This window comes from Apodemus sylvaticus, chromosome 6, assembly GCF_947179515.1.
Source record: "Apodemus sylvaticus chromosome 6, mApoSyl1.1, whole genome shotgun sequence".
NCBI lineage: Eukaryota > Metazoa > Chordata > Mammalia > Rodentia > Muridae > Apodemus > Apodemus sylvaticus.
Genome location: NC_067477.1, coordinates 21,001,583 through 21,021,055, shown reverse-complemented (window position 1 = coordinate 21,021,055; position 19,473 = coordinate 21,001,583). Strand labels below are relative to the sequence as shown.

Below are 19,473 nucleotides of genomic sequence, written 5' to 3'. Positions count from 1 at the left end.
GCCTGTGTCAAGTTGACACACAAACTGGCCAGTACAATTGACCCCTTGTCAACCTGACACACAAACACATCACTATTAAGCCTCAACCCTTACTTTCTTATTCATCCCCAAGATCTAAATTACTTTAAAACTCCCACAGCCTTTACATATTAAAAGTTCATTCACCTTAAAATGTCCAATATCGTTAAAATTTAAAGTCTTTTAAAAATTCAAAGTCTTTTAACTGTGGGCTCCATTAAAATACTTTCTTTCTTCAAGAGGGAAATGTATCAGGGCACAGTCACAACCAAAAGCAAAACTCAAACTCCAATGGTTCAAGGTCTGGGATCCAACTCACAATCTTCCAAGTTCCTCCAAGGGCGTGGGTCACATCTCCAGCTCTGCCCTTTGTAGCACAGCTTGTCTTCTAGGCTCCAGCAGCCTGTACTCCACTGTTGCTGCTGTTCTTGGTGGTCATGGCGTGGTACTGGCATCTCCAAAACACTGCTATCCTCCACTGTAATTAGGCTTCACCAATAGCCTCTCATAGGCTCTCTTCATAATGACAAGCCTCTGCTACTATGCATGACCCCTTCAAGTCCTGGGCCATCAATTGCAACTGAGACTGCACCTTCACCAATGGCCTTCCGTGGCCTCTCACTGTGCCGAGAGCCTCAGCTGCTCTTCATGACCCATTCATGCCTTCAAAACCAATACCATCTGGGTGACTCTTACATAGTACCAAGTCCAGCCACAGCACAAAACACAACTGTGGCTATCTCTGGAACACACTCTCTTTGCTCTCAGAAAACACTTCCAAGAAGATTTCATCTCAGTGATGCTGGTCTCTTCTTAATCACTGCTAATTTATTAGCTCCAGCTAACCAGCATCAATAGTCCCAGTAACACAAAGGTTTGCTTTAGTGGTTCTGGTACCTTGTTACAGCTGATTCTTCAGCCCCAGCTAATCAAAACCACAGAATCTTCACAATCAAAACATGGCCACTGTAAGTGTCTTTAGTCAGTCTTCTCTCTGAAATTTCACAAGCCAGGCCTCCATCTTTTGCACTGTTCATAACATTGTCTTCCAAGCTCCTACAGAACTTTCCACTGAGCTCTTAATATTCTAATGGCTTTCTAGCTCAAAGTTCCAAAGTCCTTCCACAGTCCTCCTCAAAACATGGTCAGGTTGTCACAGGAATACCCCACTACACTGGTACCAATTTGTCTCAGTCAGGGTTTCTATTCCTGCACAAACATCATGACCAAGAAGCAAGTTGGGGAGGAAAGGGTTTATTCAGCTTACACTTCCACGCTGCAGTTCATCACTAAAGGAAGTCGGGACTGGAACTCAAGCAGGTCAGGAAGCAGGAGCTGATGCAGAGGCCATAGAGGGATGTTTCTTACTGGCTTGCTTACCCTGGCTTGCTCAGCCTGCTCTCTTATAGAACCCAAGAACACTAGCCCAAAGGTGGTACCACCCACAAGGGGCCCACCCCACCTGATCACTAATTGAGAAAAAGCCCCACAGCTGGATCTCATGGAGGCACTTCCCCAACTGAAGCTCCTTTCTCTGTGATAACTCCAGCCTGTGTCAAGTTGACACACAAAACTAACCAGTACAATAGATAAACCCTTAGCCAGATTAACCAGAGGGCACAGAGACAATATCCAAATTAACAAAATCAGACTTGAAAAGGGAGATATAACAACAGAAACTAAGGAAATTCAAAAAAATCATCAGATCCTACTACAAAAGCCTATACTCCACAAACCTGGAAAATCTAGATAAAATGGACAATTTCCAAGACAGATACCAAATATCTAAATTAAATCAGGATCAAATAGACCAATCAACAGTTCCATAACCACTAAAGAAATAGAAGTGGTCATTGAAAGTCTTCCAACCAAAAAAAGCACAGGACCAGACAGTTTTTGTGCAGAATTCTATCAGACCTTCAAAGAAGACCTAACACCAATCCTCTTCAAACTATTCAACAAAATAGAACCAGAAGAACACTACCCAGCTTGTTCTATGAAGCCACAATTTCCACTGATACCAACGCCACACAAAGATCCAAAAACGATAGAGAACTTCAGACCAATTTCCCTTATGAATGTTGATGCAAAAATACTCAATAAAATTCTTGCCAACCAAAATCCAAGAACACATCAAAACTATCATTCACCACAGTGAAGCAGGCTTCATCCCAGGGATGTAGGGATGGTTCAATATACAGAAACCCATCAATGTAATCCACTACATAAACAAACTCAAAGAAAAAAAACCACAAGGTCATTTCATTAGATGCTGAAAAAACATTTGACAAAATTCAGCATACATTCATGCTAAAATTCTTGGAAAGATAGGGAATCCAAGGCCCATATCTAAACATAGCAAAAGCAATATACAGCAAACCAGTACCCAACATCAAACTAAATGGAGAGAAATTTGAAGCATTTCCACTAAAATCAGGGACCAGACAAGGCTGCTCTCTCTCTCCATATCTTTTCTTTCTTGCTTTCTTTCTTTCTTTTTGTTTTGTTTTTTGTTTTGTTTTCTTTTTGTTTTTCGAGACGGGGTTTCTCTGTGTAGTCCTGGCTGTCCTGAACTCACTCTGTAGACCAGGCTGGCCTCAAACTCAGGTTGGCCTCGAACTCAGAAATCTGCCTGCCTCTGCCTCCAAGTGCTGGCATTAAAGGCATGCGCCACCACTGCCCAACTTCTCCATATCTTTTCAATATAGTATGTGATGTTCTAGATAGAGCAATTAGACAACAAAAGGAGGTCAAAGGAATACAAATAGGAAAGAGGAAGTGATGCTATCACTATTTGCAGATGATAAGATAGTATACTTAAGTGAACCAAACAACTCCTCTAGAGAACTCCTACAGCTGATAAACAACTTCACCAAAGTGGCTGGATATAAATTTAACTCAAGCAAATCAGTAGCCTTCTTATACTCAAAGAATAAACAGGGCAAGAAAGAAATTAGGGAAACGACGCTCTTCAAAATAGTAACAAAGAAAATAAAATATCTGGGGGTGACTCTAACCAAACAAGTGAAAGATCTGTATGACAAGAACTTCAAGTCTCTGAAGAAAGAAATCAAAGAAGACTTCAGAAAATGGAAAGATCTTCCATGCTCATGGATTAGCAAGATTAATATAGTAAAAATGGCCATCTTGCCAAAAGCAATATACAAATTCAATGCATCCCCATCAAAATCCCAACTCAATTCTTCATAGAACTAGAAAGAGCAATTCGCAAATTCATCTGAAATAACAAAAAACCCAGGATAGCTAAAATTATTCTCAACAGTAAAAGAAGTTCTGGGGGAATCAGTATCCTGGACCTCAAGCAGTACTACAGAAAAATAATGTTAAAAACTGCATGGTATTGGTACAGTGTCAGGCAGGTAGATCAGTGGAATAGAATTGAAGACCCAGAAATGAACCCACACACCTATGGTTACTTGATCTTTGACAAAGGAGCTAATTTCATCCAGTGAAAAAAAGATAGCCTCTTCAACAACTGGTGCTGGTTCAACTGGAGGTCAGCACGCAGAAGAATGCAAATAGATCCATTCTTTTCCCCTTGTACTAAGATCAACTCCAAGTGGGTCAAGAACCTCCACATAAAACCAAACACACTGCTGCTAATAGAAAAAAAACTGGAGAAGAGCCTTGAACACATAGGCACAGGGGAAAATTTCCTAAACAAAACCCCAATAGCCTATGCCCTAAGATCAAGAATTGACAAATGGGACCTATAAAATTACAAATTTTCTGTAAAGCAAAGAATACTGTCAATAGGACAAAATGGCAACCAACAAATTGAAAAAAGATCTTTATCAACCCTACATCTGACAGAGGACTAATATCCAAAGAACTCAAGAAAGTAGACTCCAGAGAACCAAATAACCATATTAAAAAATGGGGTATAGAGCTAAACAAAGAATTTTCACCTGAGGAATATTGAATGGCTGAGAAGCACCTAAAGAAATGTTCAATATCCTTAGTCATCAGGGAAATGCAAATCAAAACAACCCTGAGATTTCACCTCACACTGGTCAGAATGGCTAAGATAAAGAATTCAGGAGAAGGCAGGTGCTGGAGAGGTTGTAGAGAAAGAGGATCACTCCTCCACTGCTGGTGGGGTTGCAAGCTGGTAAAACCACTCTGGAAATCAGTCTGGTGGTTCCTCAGAAAACTGGGCATAATACTACTGGAGGACACTGCTATACCACTCCTGGGCATATACCCAGAGGATTCTCTTACATGTAATAAGGACACATGCTCCACTATGTTCATAGCAGCCCTATTTATAATAGCTAGAAGCTGGAAAGAACCCAGATGCCCTCAATAGAGGAATGGATACATAAAATGTGGTATATATACACAATGGAATACTATTCAGCCATTAAAAACAATGAATTCATGAAATTCTTAGACAAATGGATGGAACTTGAGAATATCATCCTAAGTGAGGTAACCCAATCACAAAAAAAACACTCATGGTATGCATTCACTGATAAGTGGATATTAGCCTAGAAGCTTGGAGTACCCAAGACACAAATCACATATCAAATGATGCCCAAGAAGGAAGAAGAACAACATATGGATACTCTAGTTCTTCTTAGAAGGAGGAACAAAATACTCACAGAAGGAGATACAGAGACAAAGAATGAAGCAGAGTCTGAAAGAAAGACCATCCAGAAACTACACCACCTAGGAATCCATCCCATATACAATTACAAAACCCAGACACTCTTGTAGATGCACACAAGTGCTTGCTGACAGGATCTGGATATAGCTGTTACCTGTGAGGCTCTGCTAGTGCATGACACCTACAGAGGGGAAAACTCTCAGCTAGCCATTGAACTGAGCACAGAGTCCCCAATGGATGAGACAGAGAAAGGACCAAAGGAGCTGAAGGGGTTTGCAGCACCAGAGGAGGAACAACAATATGAGTCACCCAGTACTCCCAGAGTTCCCAGGGACAAAACCATCAACCAAAGAGTATACTTGGAGTTACCCATGGCCTCAGATACATTGGCAGCAGAGGATGATCTTGTTGGACACCAAATTGGGGAGAGGCCCTTGGTCCTGGAAAGACTTGATACTGTAGTGTAGAGGAATACCAGGACGGGGAAGCAGGGGTGGGTTGATTGGGGAAGGGGAGATGGCTTAAGGGATTTTCGGGGGAGGGGGGAACCAGGAAAGGGGACAACATTTGAAGTGTAAATAAAAAATATACCTAGAAAGAAAGAAAGAAAGAAAGAAAGAAAGAAAGAAAGAAAGAAAGAAAGAAAGGCAGAAGGAAGGAAGGAAGGAAGGAAGGAAGGAAGGAAGGAAAGAAAGAAAGAAAGAAAGAAAGAAAGAAAGAAAGAAAGAAAGAAAGAAAGAAAGAAAGAAAGAAAGAAAGAAAGAAAGAAAGAAAGAAAGAAAGAAAGAAAGTGCAAAAATGCAAAAAGGTTCTAACTCAGAAAATCCGGGACACAATGAGAAGACCAAAGTTAGCCCAAAAGCTCAAAATAAACAAGTTACAATTCACCCAGCACAGGAAACTCAAGAAGAGGAACTTAAGTAAGGGTGACTTGGTTCCTCTAAGAAAGGGAACAAAAATACTCACAGGAGCAATAAGGGAGACAATGTGTGGAGCAGGGGCTGAAGTAAAGGCCACCCAGAGACTGCCCTACCTGGAGATTCATCATATAAAGAGTCAACAAACCCCTACACTACTAAGGATGGCAAGAAGTGTATACCAAAAGGAGCATGCAATGGTTGTCTCCAGAGGAGCCCTGCCAGAGCCCTGGCAGATGCTAGCAACCAACTATTGGACTGGGCATTGGGTCCCCAATGGAGGAGCTGGAGGGTGGTCCAGAAGAGCTGAAGGGGCTTATAGCTCCCATGGGAAGAACAATGATTTTGGCCATCCAGATGCCCCAAGACTCCCAGGGACTGAACCATCAACCAAGGGGCACACATGGTTCCAGCCAAAAATGTGGCAGAGGAAGGCCTTGTTGGGCATCAGTGGGAGGAATGGTCCATGATCAGGTAAAGGCTCAACAGAGGTCCCAACAAAGGGAAACCAAGCGGGGTAGATGGGATTGTGTCAGATGGAAGGGTATATACATGGAGGCAGGGGGAAGGTGGAGAGGTTGGGGGTGTTTGGGGAGGGGAGAAATTGGGAAAGGTTTTACTATGGCAATGTAAATGAAGATGATATTCAATTTAAAAAAAAGAGAGAGAAGATCAAACCTAAGGATAATACATATAGAAGACAGTGAAGATTCCCATCTTAAAGAGCCAGTAGTATCTTCAACCAAATTATAGAAAAAAACTTCCCTAATCTAAAGAAAGAGAAGCACATAAACATATCAGAAGCCTACAAAACTCCAAATAGATTAGACCAGAAAAGAAATTCCTCCCATTACATAATAGTCAAAACATCAAATGCACAAAACAAAGCAAGAATATTAAAAGCAGAGAGGGAAAAAGGTCAAGTAACATATAAAGACAATCCTATCAGAATTACACCAGACTTCTCACCAGAGACTATGTAAGCTATAAGATCCTGGGCAGATCTCATACAGACCCTAAGAGAACACAAATGCCAGTCCAGACTACTATATCCAGCAAAACTCTCAATTACCATAGAGGGAGAAACCAAGATATTCCATGACAAAACAAATTTAAAAAGTATCTTTCACAAATCCAGCCCTACCAAGGATAATAGAAACAAAAGCCCAACACTAGGAAAACTACACACAAGAAAAAGCAAGAAACTAATCTTCTCACAAAAACAACAACAAAAAAGTGAATCTCACAAGCATAATTCCACCTCTAACAACAACAACAACAACAACAAAAACCAGTCAACAACAATCATTGGTATTTAATGTCTCTCAATATCAATGGACTCAATTCCTCCCAAAAAAGGAAATTGACTAACAGGCTGAATAAGAAAAGAAGACCCAACATTTTGCTGCATACAGAAACATACCTCAGTGACAAAGATAGAAACTACCTCGATCAAGGTAAAAGGGTGGAAAAAATGGTCCCAAGAAACAAGCTGCAGTAGCAATTCTAGTATCCAGTAAAATAGACTTTCAACCAAAAGAGATTTAAAAAAAAGATAGGGAAAGACACTACATACTCATCAAGGAAAAAATATCCACCAAAAGGAACTCTCAATTCTGAACATCTGTGCCCCAAATGCAAGGGCACCCACATTTGTAAAAGGAACATTATTAAAGTTCAAAGCACACAGTGAAATTCACACAATAATAGAAGATTTAAACACTCCACTCTCACCAATAGACAGATCATAGAAACAGAAACACAGTGAAACTAACAGAAGTTATGGATCAAATGGATTTAACAGATATCTACAGAACATTTCACCCTAAAAAAATAAAAGAATATACTTTCTTCTCGCCATCTCATGATACTGTCTCCAAAATTAACCATACAGTCAGTCATAGCACAAGCCTTACAAGAATCAAGAAGACTGAAATAATCCCATGCATCCTATCAGATCACCAAGGTTAGAAGGCTGGTCCTCAACAACAAAAACAATAGAAAGCCCACATTCACAGGGAAGCTGAACAACCCTCTACTGAATGAATACTTGGGTAGAGAAGAAATAAACTTGGGTAGAGAAGAAATAAAGAAAAAATTTAAAGACTTTTTAGAATTTAACAAAACTGAAAGTACAACATACCCCAACTTATGGGGCACAATGAAAGCAGTGCTAAGAGGAAAACTCAGTTCTGAGTGCTTCCATAAAGAAATTGGAGAGATCATAAACTAGCAGCTTAATGGAACATCTAAAAGCTCTAGAACAAAAAGAAGCGAATACACCCAAGAGGCTAAAATAAACCAAGTAGAAACAAGGAGAACTATACAAAGAATCAACAAAACCAGAAGCTGGTTCTTTGAGAAAATTGACAACATAGAGAACCCATTAGCTAGACTAACCAGAGGGCACAGAGACAGTATCCAAATTTAAAAAAATCAGAAATGAAAAGGGGAGAAACTGAGGAAATTCAGAAGAGTATCATTCCTACTACAAAAGCCTATACTCAACAAAACTGGAAAATGTAGATGAAATGGATGGTTTTCTGGACAGATACCAGGTACCAAAGTTAAATTAGGATCAGATAAACCATCTAAAAAGTACCATAATCCCTAAAGAAGTAGAAGCAGTCATTAAAAGTCTCACAACAAAAAAAAATCCCCAGGACCAGATGGATTTAGTACAGAATTCTGTCAGACCTTCAAAGAAGACCTAATACCAATACTTCTCAAACTATTCCACAAAATAGAAACAGAAGGAATACTACCCAACTCATTCTATGAAGCCACAGTTACACTGATACTTAAACCACACAAAGACCCAACAAAGAAAGAAAACTTCAGACTAATTTCCCTCATGAATAATGATGCAAAAATACTCAATAAATTTCTTACAAACCAAATCCAAGAACACATCAAAATAATCATTCACCATGATCAAGTAGGCTTCATCCCAGGGATGCAGGGATAGTTCAATATATGGAAATCTGTCAACGTAATCCACTATATAAACAAACTCAAAGAAAAAAAAAACCACATGATCATCTCATTAGATGCTGAAAATTCCTTTGACAAAATACAATACCCCTTCATGCTGAAATTATTCAAAAGATCAGGAATTCAAGGTCCATACATAAAGATAACAAAAGCAATATACAGCAAACAAATAGCCAATATCAAACTAAATGGAGAGGATCTTGAAGCAATCCCACAAAAATCAGGGGAAAGACAAGGCTGTACACTCTCCCCCTATATATCTAATATAATATTGAATTTCTATCCAGAGCAATTAGGCAACAAAGGCAATCAAAGGGATACAAATTGGAAAGGAGGAAGTCAAGATATCACTATTTGTGTATGATATGATAGTATACATAAGTGACCACCCCAAAAAAATCCACAAGAGAACTCCTACAGCTGAAAAACAATTTCAGCAAAGTGGTTGGATACAAATTAACTCAAATAAGTAGCTTTCCACTCCTCAAAGGATAAGCGGGCTGAAAAAGAAATTAGAGAAACAACACCCTTTATAATATTACAAATAATATAAAATATTTCAGTGTGAGGCTAACCATGCAAGTGAAAAATCTATATGACAAGAACTTCAAGCCTCTAAAGAAAGAAACTGAAGATCTCAGAAGATGGAAATATCTCCCATGCTTATGGATCAGCAGGATAAACATAGTAAAAATGCCCATCTTACCAAAAGTAATCTACAGATTCAATGCAATCCCCATCAAAATTCCATCTCAATTCTTCACAGGGATAGAAAGAGCAATTCTGAAATTTATCTGGAATAACAAAAAACCCAAGATAGCAAAAAAAAACATTCTCAAAAATAAAATAACTTCTGGGGAAATAATCATCCCTGACTTCAATCTATACAGAGCAATAGTAATAAAAAACCATATGGTATAGGTACAGAAACATGTAGATAGATCAATGGAATAGAATTGAAGATCCAGAAATAATCCCACATACCTTTGGTCACGTGATCTTTGACAAAGGTGCCAAAAACATTCAGTGGAAAAAAGACAATATTTTCAACAAATGGTGCTGGTTCAACTGGTGGTAAGCAAGTAGATGATTGTAAATTGAGCCATTCGTATCTCATTGTACAAAACTCAAATGCACATAGATCAAGGACCTCCACATAAAACCAGATACACTGAATCTATTAGAAGAGAAAGTGGGAAAGAACCTCGAACACACTGGCAATTGGAAATTTTTTCTGAACAGAACACTAATGGCTTATGCTCTAAGATCAACAATTGGCAAATGAGATCTCATAAATTTGAAAGGCTTCTGTAAGGCAAAGGGCAATGTGAATAGGACAAAATAGCAACCCACAGATTGGGAAAAGATATTTACCAACCCTACATCTGATAGAGGGCTAACATCCAAAATATACAAAGAACTCCAGAAGTTAGACTCCAGAGAACCAAATAAACCTATTAAAAATTGGGTACAGAGCTAAACAGAATTCTCAACTGAGGATTCTGAAATGGGTGAGAAACACTTAAAGAAATGTTCAACATCCTTAGTCATCAGGGAATTGCAAATCAAAATAAGCCTAAGATTTCACCTCACACCAGTCAGATTGGCTAAGATCCAAAACATAGGTGACAGCAGATGTTGGCTAGGATGTGGAAAAAGAGGAACACTCCTCCATTTGGTGGTGGGATTGCAAGCTGGTACAACCACTCTGGAAATCAGTCTGGTAGTTCCTCAGAAAATTGGAAATAGTTCCACCTGAGGATCCAGCTATACCACTCCTAGGCACATACCCATAAGATGCTCCAACATATAACAAGGAAGCATGCTCCACTTTGTTCATAGCAGCCTTATTTATAGCAAGATGAAAACAACCCAGATGTCTCTCAACAGAGTAATGGATACAGAAAACGTGGTACATTTACACAATGGAGGCTGGCCTCGAACTCAGAAATCTGCCTGCCTCTGCCTCCCAAGTGCTGTGATTAAAGGCATGTACCACCACCGCCCAGCTACAAAAATTATTCTTAAACAAAGCATTTTATAGTCATAATCTTACATTTGTAGAAATCTCTAAAAATAAATTTTTGTTTTTTCAAGACAAGATTTCTCTGTATGGCCCTGGCTATCCTGGAACTCACTCTGTAGACCAAGCTGGCCTGGAACTCAGAAATCCACCTGCCTCTGCCTCCCAAGTGTTGGAACTAAAGTCATGCGCCACCACTGCCCGGCAAAATCTCTCAATTTTGATGCAGAACTAAAGCTATACTTTCTTACATTGGTATAGAATTTATATATTGATATGGGTTTAAGGTTTTCAATGGTATAAATTTGTATATATTGATCAACATTTGAAATTAATATTGTTACTCTCAGACATTGTGCCTATGCAACTCCTTTAAGATTACAAGGTCACAAACTGATTAGGATGATTAATTAATGCAAGTTAAAGGTCATCTAGTAAACTCCTGGCTATATTAGATTTTTATTTAATTATAATAAAGTGTTTTCAATATTATTCAAATAGAAATATCTAAGAGTAGTCAAGGTTTAACAGTTCAGATATACAATATATAGTCAGTCGTTAAAAGCATCAGAAATCCACAGGATATGGCATTTAAAATCATCTCATTATTAATAGAATTTTTAACTAGGATACATGTCTGCTCCTGATAGACCCCTTTCACAGTTCCAAAAATATCTGAGCATCATAACCTCCATATAGAGTTGCTCCAGGTGTGGCAAGGTAGCCACTAGACACGAACTGCCCTAATTTATCTGCAGACAAAAATTACTGTCCAGGAAAGGAAACACAATATGAGATAGTCAACAGCTTAACTCTGCCAAGACAGGATAAGATAGTCCTTCATAATTCCTGCTTTATTTCAGGTCTGTCAGATGGTTCTATGCCAGAAGGCTGAAGACAAATGCTCCAAAGTTATGAGAAATATAGGGGATTGTCCAGGTAGTCATATGTCTCTACAAATTCTTTTAAGTTTTGGAGCTATGTTTTTGTGCTTTCTATATATTCAGGTAATATTTAATCCATTCTTCAATCTCTGATGGGGTTGAAGACTAGTTAAGTCTCACAATCAGACTTAAATTGTTTAGCAATAAGGAAGACAATCTAGATTTGAAAGACTTGTTTTCAGACAGTAATGAAAGTTAGAATCAAAACATCACTCAGGTGTAGACTTGTAAAGTCTTTAAGTTAGAATAGATTTTAGAGTAATGTACCTAAATTGACAAAATTGATGAACTGGATGTTATTAGTATATATAATACTTTATAGTTTATATATAAACTGTTATATCTATATTCAATGCATATCTGATAGAAACGCCTTTTTAATAGACAAAAAAGGGGGAAATGTAGCTGCTTCTATTCTCGTGCTAATTATGTTTTCCAAAATCCTGTTTGTAGTGTCCCGCATGTAAAACTGGGGGACACTGCCTCCAGTTGGTTTTGATTAGTAAATAAGGTTGCCAGTGGCCAATGACTGGGCAGGAAGATAGAGGGGGATCTTTTAGGATTCCAGGGCAAGGGACTGAGGAAGAGGAGGAGGAGAAAGAGGAGGAGGAGGAGGAGGAATAGCCACCATGCAGGGGAAAGAGAGGAAACATCATGCCTGAGAGGTGCAGATAGGTAGTGGGGATCATGGCCCAAAGAGGACTGAATGTCTGGGTCTAGGGCAGCAAAGATGAAATATAGATTTTAGAAAGTAATAACTTAGGGGTATTAGAGGGGGCTCTATCAGTCATGTGGAGGTTAGGAAGTGTTCCAACCATTGAGCTGTTTAAGGTATATTAAAATGTAAAGGCTGTGTGTGTGTGTGTGTGTGTGTGTGCGCGCGCGCGTGCATATATATGTGTGTGTCTATGTGTGTGTGTGTGTGTCACTGCCTCTGTAGATTTGTGTAGCACAAATTGGGTCCTACTACAGATGGTGTTCCTGAAAATATCACCACAGGTTGTCTTCTGAACTCCACACATGCATGCATTCATATACATGCCCATATTTTTTTTTTAAGGTTTAAATTTAAGGGCTGATAAGATGGCTTAGTCAGTAAATGCCTGCATACATACAGGAGGACCTGAATCTAGATATCCATAACTCACATAAAAATCAATTACATTGGGCTCTTGTCTGTCATCCTAGCTCTGAAAAGATAGAGACAGGATTTCCAGAGCCAACTGATTATCTCTGAGATCAGAGAAAGACATTGTCTCAAAAATAAGATAGAAAGCAATAGAAGAAAACAATCCATGTTAACCTCTGACCTCCACAAACATGTACACATGTATACATGCACACATATATTATACACACACAAAATTATTTTTTAAAAAGTTTAAAATATTGTCATCTTTAATTCTCTGTCCTACTTTGCCCTACTCTGTCTGCTTAAAATTAGACCTAGAGTTTAAATTGGTATTTTCTAAATTAAGTTAAATAATAAAATAAATGATTTACACTGAGTTCAGAAAAGAAAATATTAGATGAAATTTTATCTTCACTCTGGTTTAGTTAACACTGTGGACAATCCAACTAATAATAACTAGAGTGCTTAGAAATTCTTAAAAGTTTTGAGGTCTAAGAGTCATTATTGACATCTTACAAATTAACACTTAAATCATTTAGCACATAAACAAAATGTTACTAGAAGTCTTCATTTATGGCAACACAATAGCAATGATCCTAAGCACATTATTTACTCATCATTATTATTATGATATAAATATATTTTCTATAATTTTAAATTACATATTTATTTACTATATAAGTAATACATTTTCTTTATTTATAGTATATAATAAATATATTAATATATAACATAAATAAGTTTATATATAAGTATATAATATAACAAAGTTATTGTAGTTATTATTATTATGATTACTAAAGATCCTCAGTAACACCAAAGATGGCTCATTACTTTTATAAGCTATTCCTAAAACATAAGAGTATTCTCATTTCATTTTTCTTTCATACAATTAAATCACTAAAGAATTCAATTTTTTCATTCAGACAGTACAAAATTATATCTAAGGTTCAACTGGAATTCCTCTTGGTTTACTAAACCAAAATGCTATATAACTGAATGTAACACTACATGATAGCTTACCCATTTTAAAAACATAACTAAACAATTTTAAGCCACAATATCTATCATCTTTAGTGGATAGCTTAGGTAGGCATTGATTTATAAAAAATTTTAATGATAAAACCTGTTGTCACTACAGTAAGGGACTACTGTTATCAGCCCCATTAGCAAGTAAACAAAGGGACCAAACAAGTTTCTAATACTTAAAGATTTTGGTTATTATTGATAGTGATCTGCTGTCTCAGAATTGCCTCCTCCATTACATTCCATTACTCATATAAACACACAAATATTCATATTTGACTTCTATGATTGGGTTCCAAGAGGATTTTCTTGAATATATCTTAGATTATATTAGATAGTTTCCAACATCCTCAATGAGCCTATAATTTAAGAGTTAAGCAATTCTTCTACCTATGTAATTCAAAATTCAATTTGTTTTCTACTAAGTACATGAAAAGAACAAAAGAAGACCTATTGCTATATATTTCTTAATTTTTTTCAGATGACTTATAGTTTCAGTGTAAGCCAAAGCCAACACTATGCAGAGTATACAAAATTCAAATAGCAAACTGGCAGACAAACTAGAGAGCAATATTTCCAGCAACCAGAGATGTTGTGGTGAAAAATGTTGTCCTAAAAATGAGAAATTCTCAAATTTGACCAAATATCTGGCTAATTCCTGAGCCAAAAATCAAGAGCTGCCATACAAGACAGCGTTTGTAACCCATGTTCAACCAAGTTATAAGTCTAGAAGGAAACAAGAAGGGATGGAAAGGGCTTGGTCAAATGTGACCAAATCCAGAGTCTCCACAATATCATTATATATCCAGACCATAACCCCAAATTAGTCCACACACAAAGTAACTGAAATATGTGATCCATTTTTAAGGGGAAAACTGTAACTGCCAGAACCTAAATTTAGATATATCACCTAGATATTGAAATTAACACATATACACCATTTTAACAAGCTAAAAGCCATAAAAGAAAATTTCTTTTACGATAATATAAGGATAACTTGCAAGTGAGAAAATAAGTATGCAAAAAAGAACCAAGCACAAATTTTAATATGCAATGTTTAGAATAAAATATTCAGAAGATAAACTTAAGAGCAGAATGAAGATGACAAATGAGAGACCATGAACTTGAAAATGGGCCAATTATTCACAAACTCAAAGAAAAATTATTGAAGAAAAAATAACATTCTCAGAGACACATAGAGCATCAAAAGGTCAAAACATATATGATCAAAATTCCAAAAGAGAAAGGTGAAACAGAAAAAAAATATGAGAACAAGTAATATGTATCTTGATGTGGGTTTGAAATATACTATATTTGTCAAATCAAACACTTAACATATTTGAAACTCAACAAATACAAAATTCAAAAGCAGTTTTAGAAAGTACATTGTACTTCAGATATAAGTTAAAATAAAGTTGTTAATAGATTGGTAAACTTCAATAAATAATATGCACACGTATTTAGAAGGAGTATATTGTTGGCTTCATATCATTTTTAAATGTTTCACCTATTCCCTGCCAAAAACACAGCTAATGTTTGATGGAAGGATGGAGTTACATAGATTAATGATTGAAAAGAAGTACAGTAAAATGTTAATGAGACAATTAAAATTTTAGATATGAAAGTATTCCTTCTTTCAACTCCTCTATATGCTTGAAATGTTTCCTGTTTTAACTGTACCAAAGTTTAGGAAATAATAAGCAAACTATTTCTGTGACATTATTTACTAATTAAATTATTTTACTTTTTTCTTTCTAGGATAATTTTTAAAGTCAAACTGAAGGAACTGGAGATATGGCTCAATAGGTAAAAGCACTTGTTGCTCTTCCAGGGGACTCAAGTTCAGTTTCCAGCATCCACAATGGCAGCTCACAACCACTTGTAACTCTGGTTCCAGAAGATCTCAGTACCTTCTTCTGGCCTCCACAGGCATCAAAATGTATGTGGTATACACAAACATAAACATATTCACATATACAAATAAAAATAATTTTAAGCCAAACTATGTGTGTGTGTGTGTGTGTGTGCTATGTTATATTATTACCAGTTTCTACAATGGGATATTTCAAAAAATATTATTCATTAAGCTGTTCTACAGAAAAGAACTTATAAAACTCGAACTATAAATATTTGTATAAATTTTGAGTGAAATAAATTTAAAAAGCAAAAAGTAATATTAAAAACAGTTAAACAGTTCATGTTGACTTTTAAATCCTGATATTTTATTGTTTACCTTCCAGTTCACCCAGATGTGAAGGAGTTCCTTGTGTCCTAGGCTGAATATAAGATAATTTAAACCTGGGCACCACAAATTGTACTTCTTTACCATCACATGGTAATTTGGAAAGCAAATAATCCTCATTACAGCCAACTTGGGGCTTTACTAAAACAGAAGTCAATGGAGGTATGCTGATGGCGTTTTGGCTATTTGAGGTTGATGCTTTAAAGTCTCTTTCCACAGAAACTGCATTCAAAAGAAGAGAAAATCAGCGAGAAGTCACAATTATGCATATAGATTATATATAATAATCTAAACCTAGAATGGCTGGAACTTTTTAAATTGCTTTATTATTTTGTTTTATTTTGAGACAAGATCTTACCATGTATCTTTAACTGGGCTGGAACTTGCTTTGTAGACCACACTTGCCTAGAATTCAGTGATCTGATAGAATCTGTTGTTTGCTTATGCATTCTTGAATGCTAGGACAAACAGTATTGCCATCTGGGCCTTTTTTTATTGGATATTTTCTTTATTTACATTTCAAATGTTATCTCCTTTCCCCATCCTCCTCAAACCTCCTATCCCATCACCACTCCCTCTGCTTCTATGAGGGTGTTCTCCCACCCACTCCCACCTCCCCACCCTGGCATTACCCTACACTGGGGCATTGAGCTTTCACAAGACCAAGGGCCGCTCCTCCCATTGATGCCCAACAAGGACATCCTCTGCTACATATGCAGCTGGAGCCATGGGTCCCTCCATGTGTACACTTTGGTTGGTAGTTTAGTCCCTGGGAGCTCTGGGGGGTGGAGGGATGGTTGATATTGTTCTCCTTCCTATAGGGCTGCAAACCCCTTCAGCTCCTTTCTCTAACTCCTCCATTGAGGACCCTGTGCTCAGCCCCATGGTTGGCTGTGAGCATCCACCTCTATTTGTCAGACACTGGCAGAGCCTCTCAGGAGACAACTGTATCAGGCAAGCACTTCTTGACATCCTCAATAGTGTCTGGGTTTGGTGACTGCTGAGTCTTTTTAAAATAATTTTAGAAAAACATCCTGATTCAAGCTACTCTTGCGTTCTAACAACCTCTTCTGGAATCTACATTAATCTTGGCCAACCAAGATTTGATTAATTAATGTTTTGCCAAAACACATCATCCTATCAGAATGGGAAAAGAAGTTCTTAAAAGTCATTCTCATAAAAGCTCATTGATGGAAAGCAAGTTTATTTCACAGTTAAATAAGTAGTGTCTTCAAGTAAAAAAAAAAAAAAAGATCCAGTCATCTTAAAATGCTATAAACAAAGCAATTTTTGTCAATTTTATAGGTAAACCTGAGTCTCAAATACATAATTTTGAAAGAAAAAAACTTCAAGTCTTTAAAACTCTCCACCAAATCACTAAATGAATACTGACTAAATATTTATCATATTAGCAACTGCCTCTGCTTGGACTTCTATAGACTATTTTATCTTTCTCTAAAATAGTATATACATAGCTTCACAACCCAAGATAAGGTGGAAAAGGACAGCTGATCTTTATGTATAACAGTATTATCTGCAGAATGAATAGAAGTACAAATACTATACTACAGGAATTTGTGGAATGTTTTAATGTTAAAAAAAGGAAGAAAAGAAACTTTCTTTTTTTTATTTTAAAGATTTATTTATTATATGCTAAGTACACTATAGCTGTCTTCAGACATACCAGAAGAGGGCGTCCAATCTCATTACAGATGGTTGTGAGCCACCATGTGGGATTTGAACTCAGGACCTTCAAAAGAGCAGGTAGTACTCTTAACCGCTGAGCCATCTCTCCAGTCCAGAAAGAAACTTTCTGCTATGGACTGGATAAAGGTTTAAGTGTATCCCCATATGTTGATATTTAATCCCTACTATAAGTGTATTAACCCACAATATCTACTGTAAGGAATGTAAAATTCTCTATGGAAACTTAAACCAAATCATGTTTTTAGATGTGGGGCCTTTGGGATTAGTATCCTTTGAGAGGGTAGAGAATCTGTGGTTGAATGATGGTGGCTTTGTAGGAGATAGAGAGAAACCAAGTTACATGTATTCATTCCTGTCTTAGTCAGGGTTTCTATTCCTGCACAGACATCAAGACCAAGAAGCAAGTTGGTGAGGAAAGGGTTTATTCAGCTTACACTTCTGCATTGCTGTTCATCACAAAAGGAAGTCAGGACTGGAACTCAAGCAGGGTTGGAAGCAGGAGCTGATGCAGAGGCCATGGAGAGATGTTCCTTACTGGCTTGCTTCTCCTGGCTTGCTCAGCCTGCTCTCTTATAGAACCCAAGAACACCAGCCCTGCGATGGTACTACCCACAAGGGGTCCTCCCCCTTGATCACTAACTGAGAAACTGCCTCACAGCTGGATCTCATGGAGGCACTTCCTCAACTGAAACTCCTTTCTCTGTGATAACTCCAGCCTGTGTCAAGTTGACACACAAAATGGACCAGTACAATTCCCATTTTTCTATTAAATGATACTCTGCATTGCCTTAGGATACTGCCAACAACAACAACAACAGCAATCATTTTCTTTGACCTTCAAAATGTTAGTCAAAATAAATATCTTATCCAATAACAGAGATATTGTATTATTGGCATCATAAAATGGAATAATAAAACTTCATATCCAACTATATACTAAATTCTATACTACAAAAAATAAAAGTGCCGGAGAAAAATAAAGTTCTAATCTTAAACCAAGAGACTTAAGTAACAATTCAATATAAAATGAAATAAGTCGACTAGGAATCTTTCATAAATGCAAGATTTGATTAAGTTATAAGTTTCTTCTTCAATGAATGTCTTGGGGTTTTTACAAGACCAAATCAACTTAAGGAGGAAATAGTTTATTTCAGCTTATAGCTTGTAGTTCACCATCAAGGGAACTCAGAGCAGAAATTTGAGGGGGGAACTAAAACAGAAGCCATGGAGAGTGCTGCTTATTAGCTTCATGATACTAATTTCTTATCATTGGGTTTTTGTTTTTATTTTTTTATTTGTTTTTTTCTTTTTATTCACATACCATAGCTGTTTATTTATTTATTTTTTATTTTCTGAGACAGGGTTTCTCTGTGTAGCCCTGGATGCCCTGAAACTCTGTCTGTAGACCGGACTGGCCTCAAACTCAGAAATTCACCTGCCTCTGCCTCCCAAGGGCTAGGATTAAAGACATGTGCCACCACTGCCTGGCTCATATCTGGGTTTTAAGTAAACCAAAACTCTCAGTACAACTGCCTATAATTCCACTTCCAGGGAATCTGATGCCCTCTTCTGACCTTCATTTTTTTTCTTTTTTTTTAATTCGATATATTTTTTACTTACCTTTCAAATAATTTCCCCTTTTCTGGGTCCCCACTCCCTGAAAGTCCCATAAGTCCTCTTCCCTCCCCCTGTTCCCCCATCTACCCCTTCCCACTTCCCTGTTCTGGTATTCCCCTATACTGCTGCACTGAGTCTTTCCAGAACCAGGGGCCACTCCTCCGCTCTTCTTGGACATCATTTAATATGTGGATTATGGCTTGGGTATTCAAAGTTTCTAGGC

At 37.3% G+C, this 19,473-nt stretch overlaps 1 protein-coding gene across 4 annotated transcripts in view; it reads right to left on the bottom strand.

Moving 5' to 3' along the window:
* The window catches only part of Tc2n (tandem C2 domains, nuclear), a 133,539-nt gene that overhangs the window by 101,157 nt on the left and 12,909 nt on the right, over positions 1 to 19,473 (bottom strand). For all 4 annotated transcript variants that reach the window (XM_052185236.1, XM_052185235.1, XM_052185238.1 and 1 more), the window contains one exon: positions 15,918 to 16,148. In XM_052185236.1, coding sequence (XP_052041196.1) covers positions 15,918 to 16,148 — 231 coding nt within the window. The remainder of the gene's footprint in view (positions 1 to 15,917; positions 16,149 to 19,473) is intronic.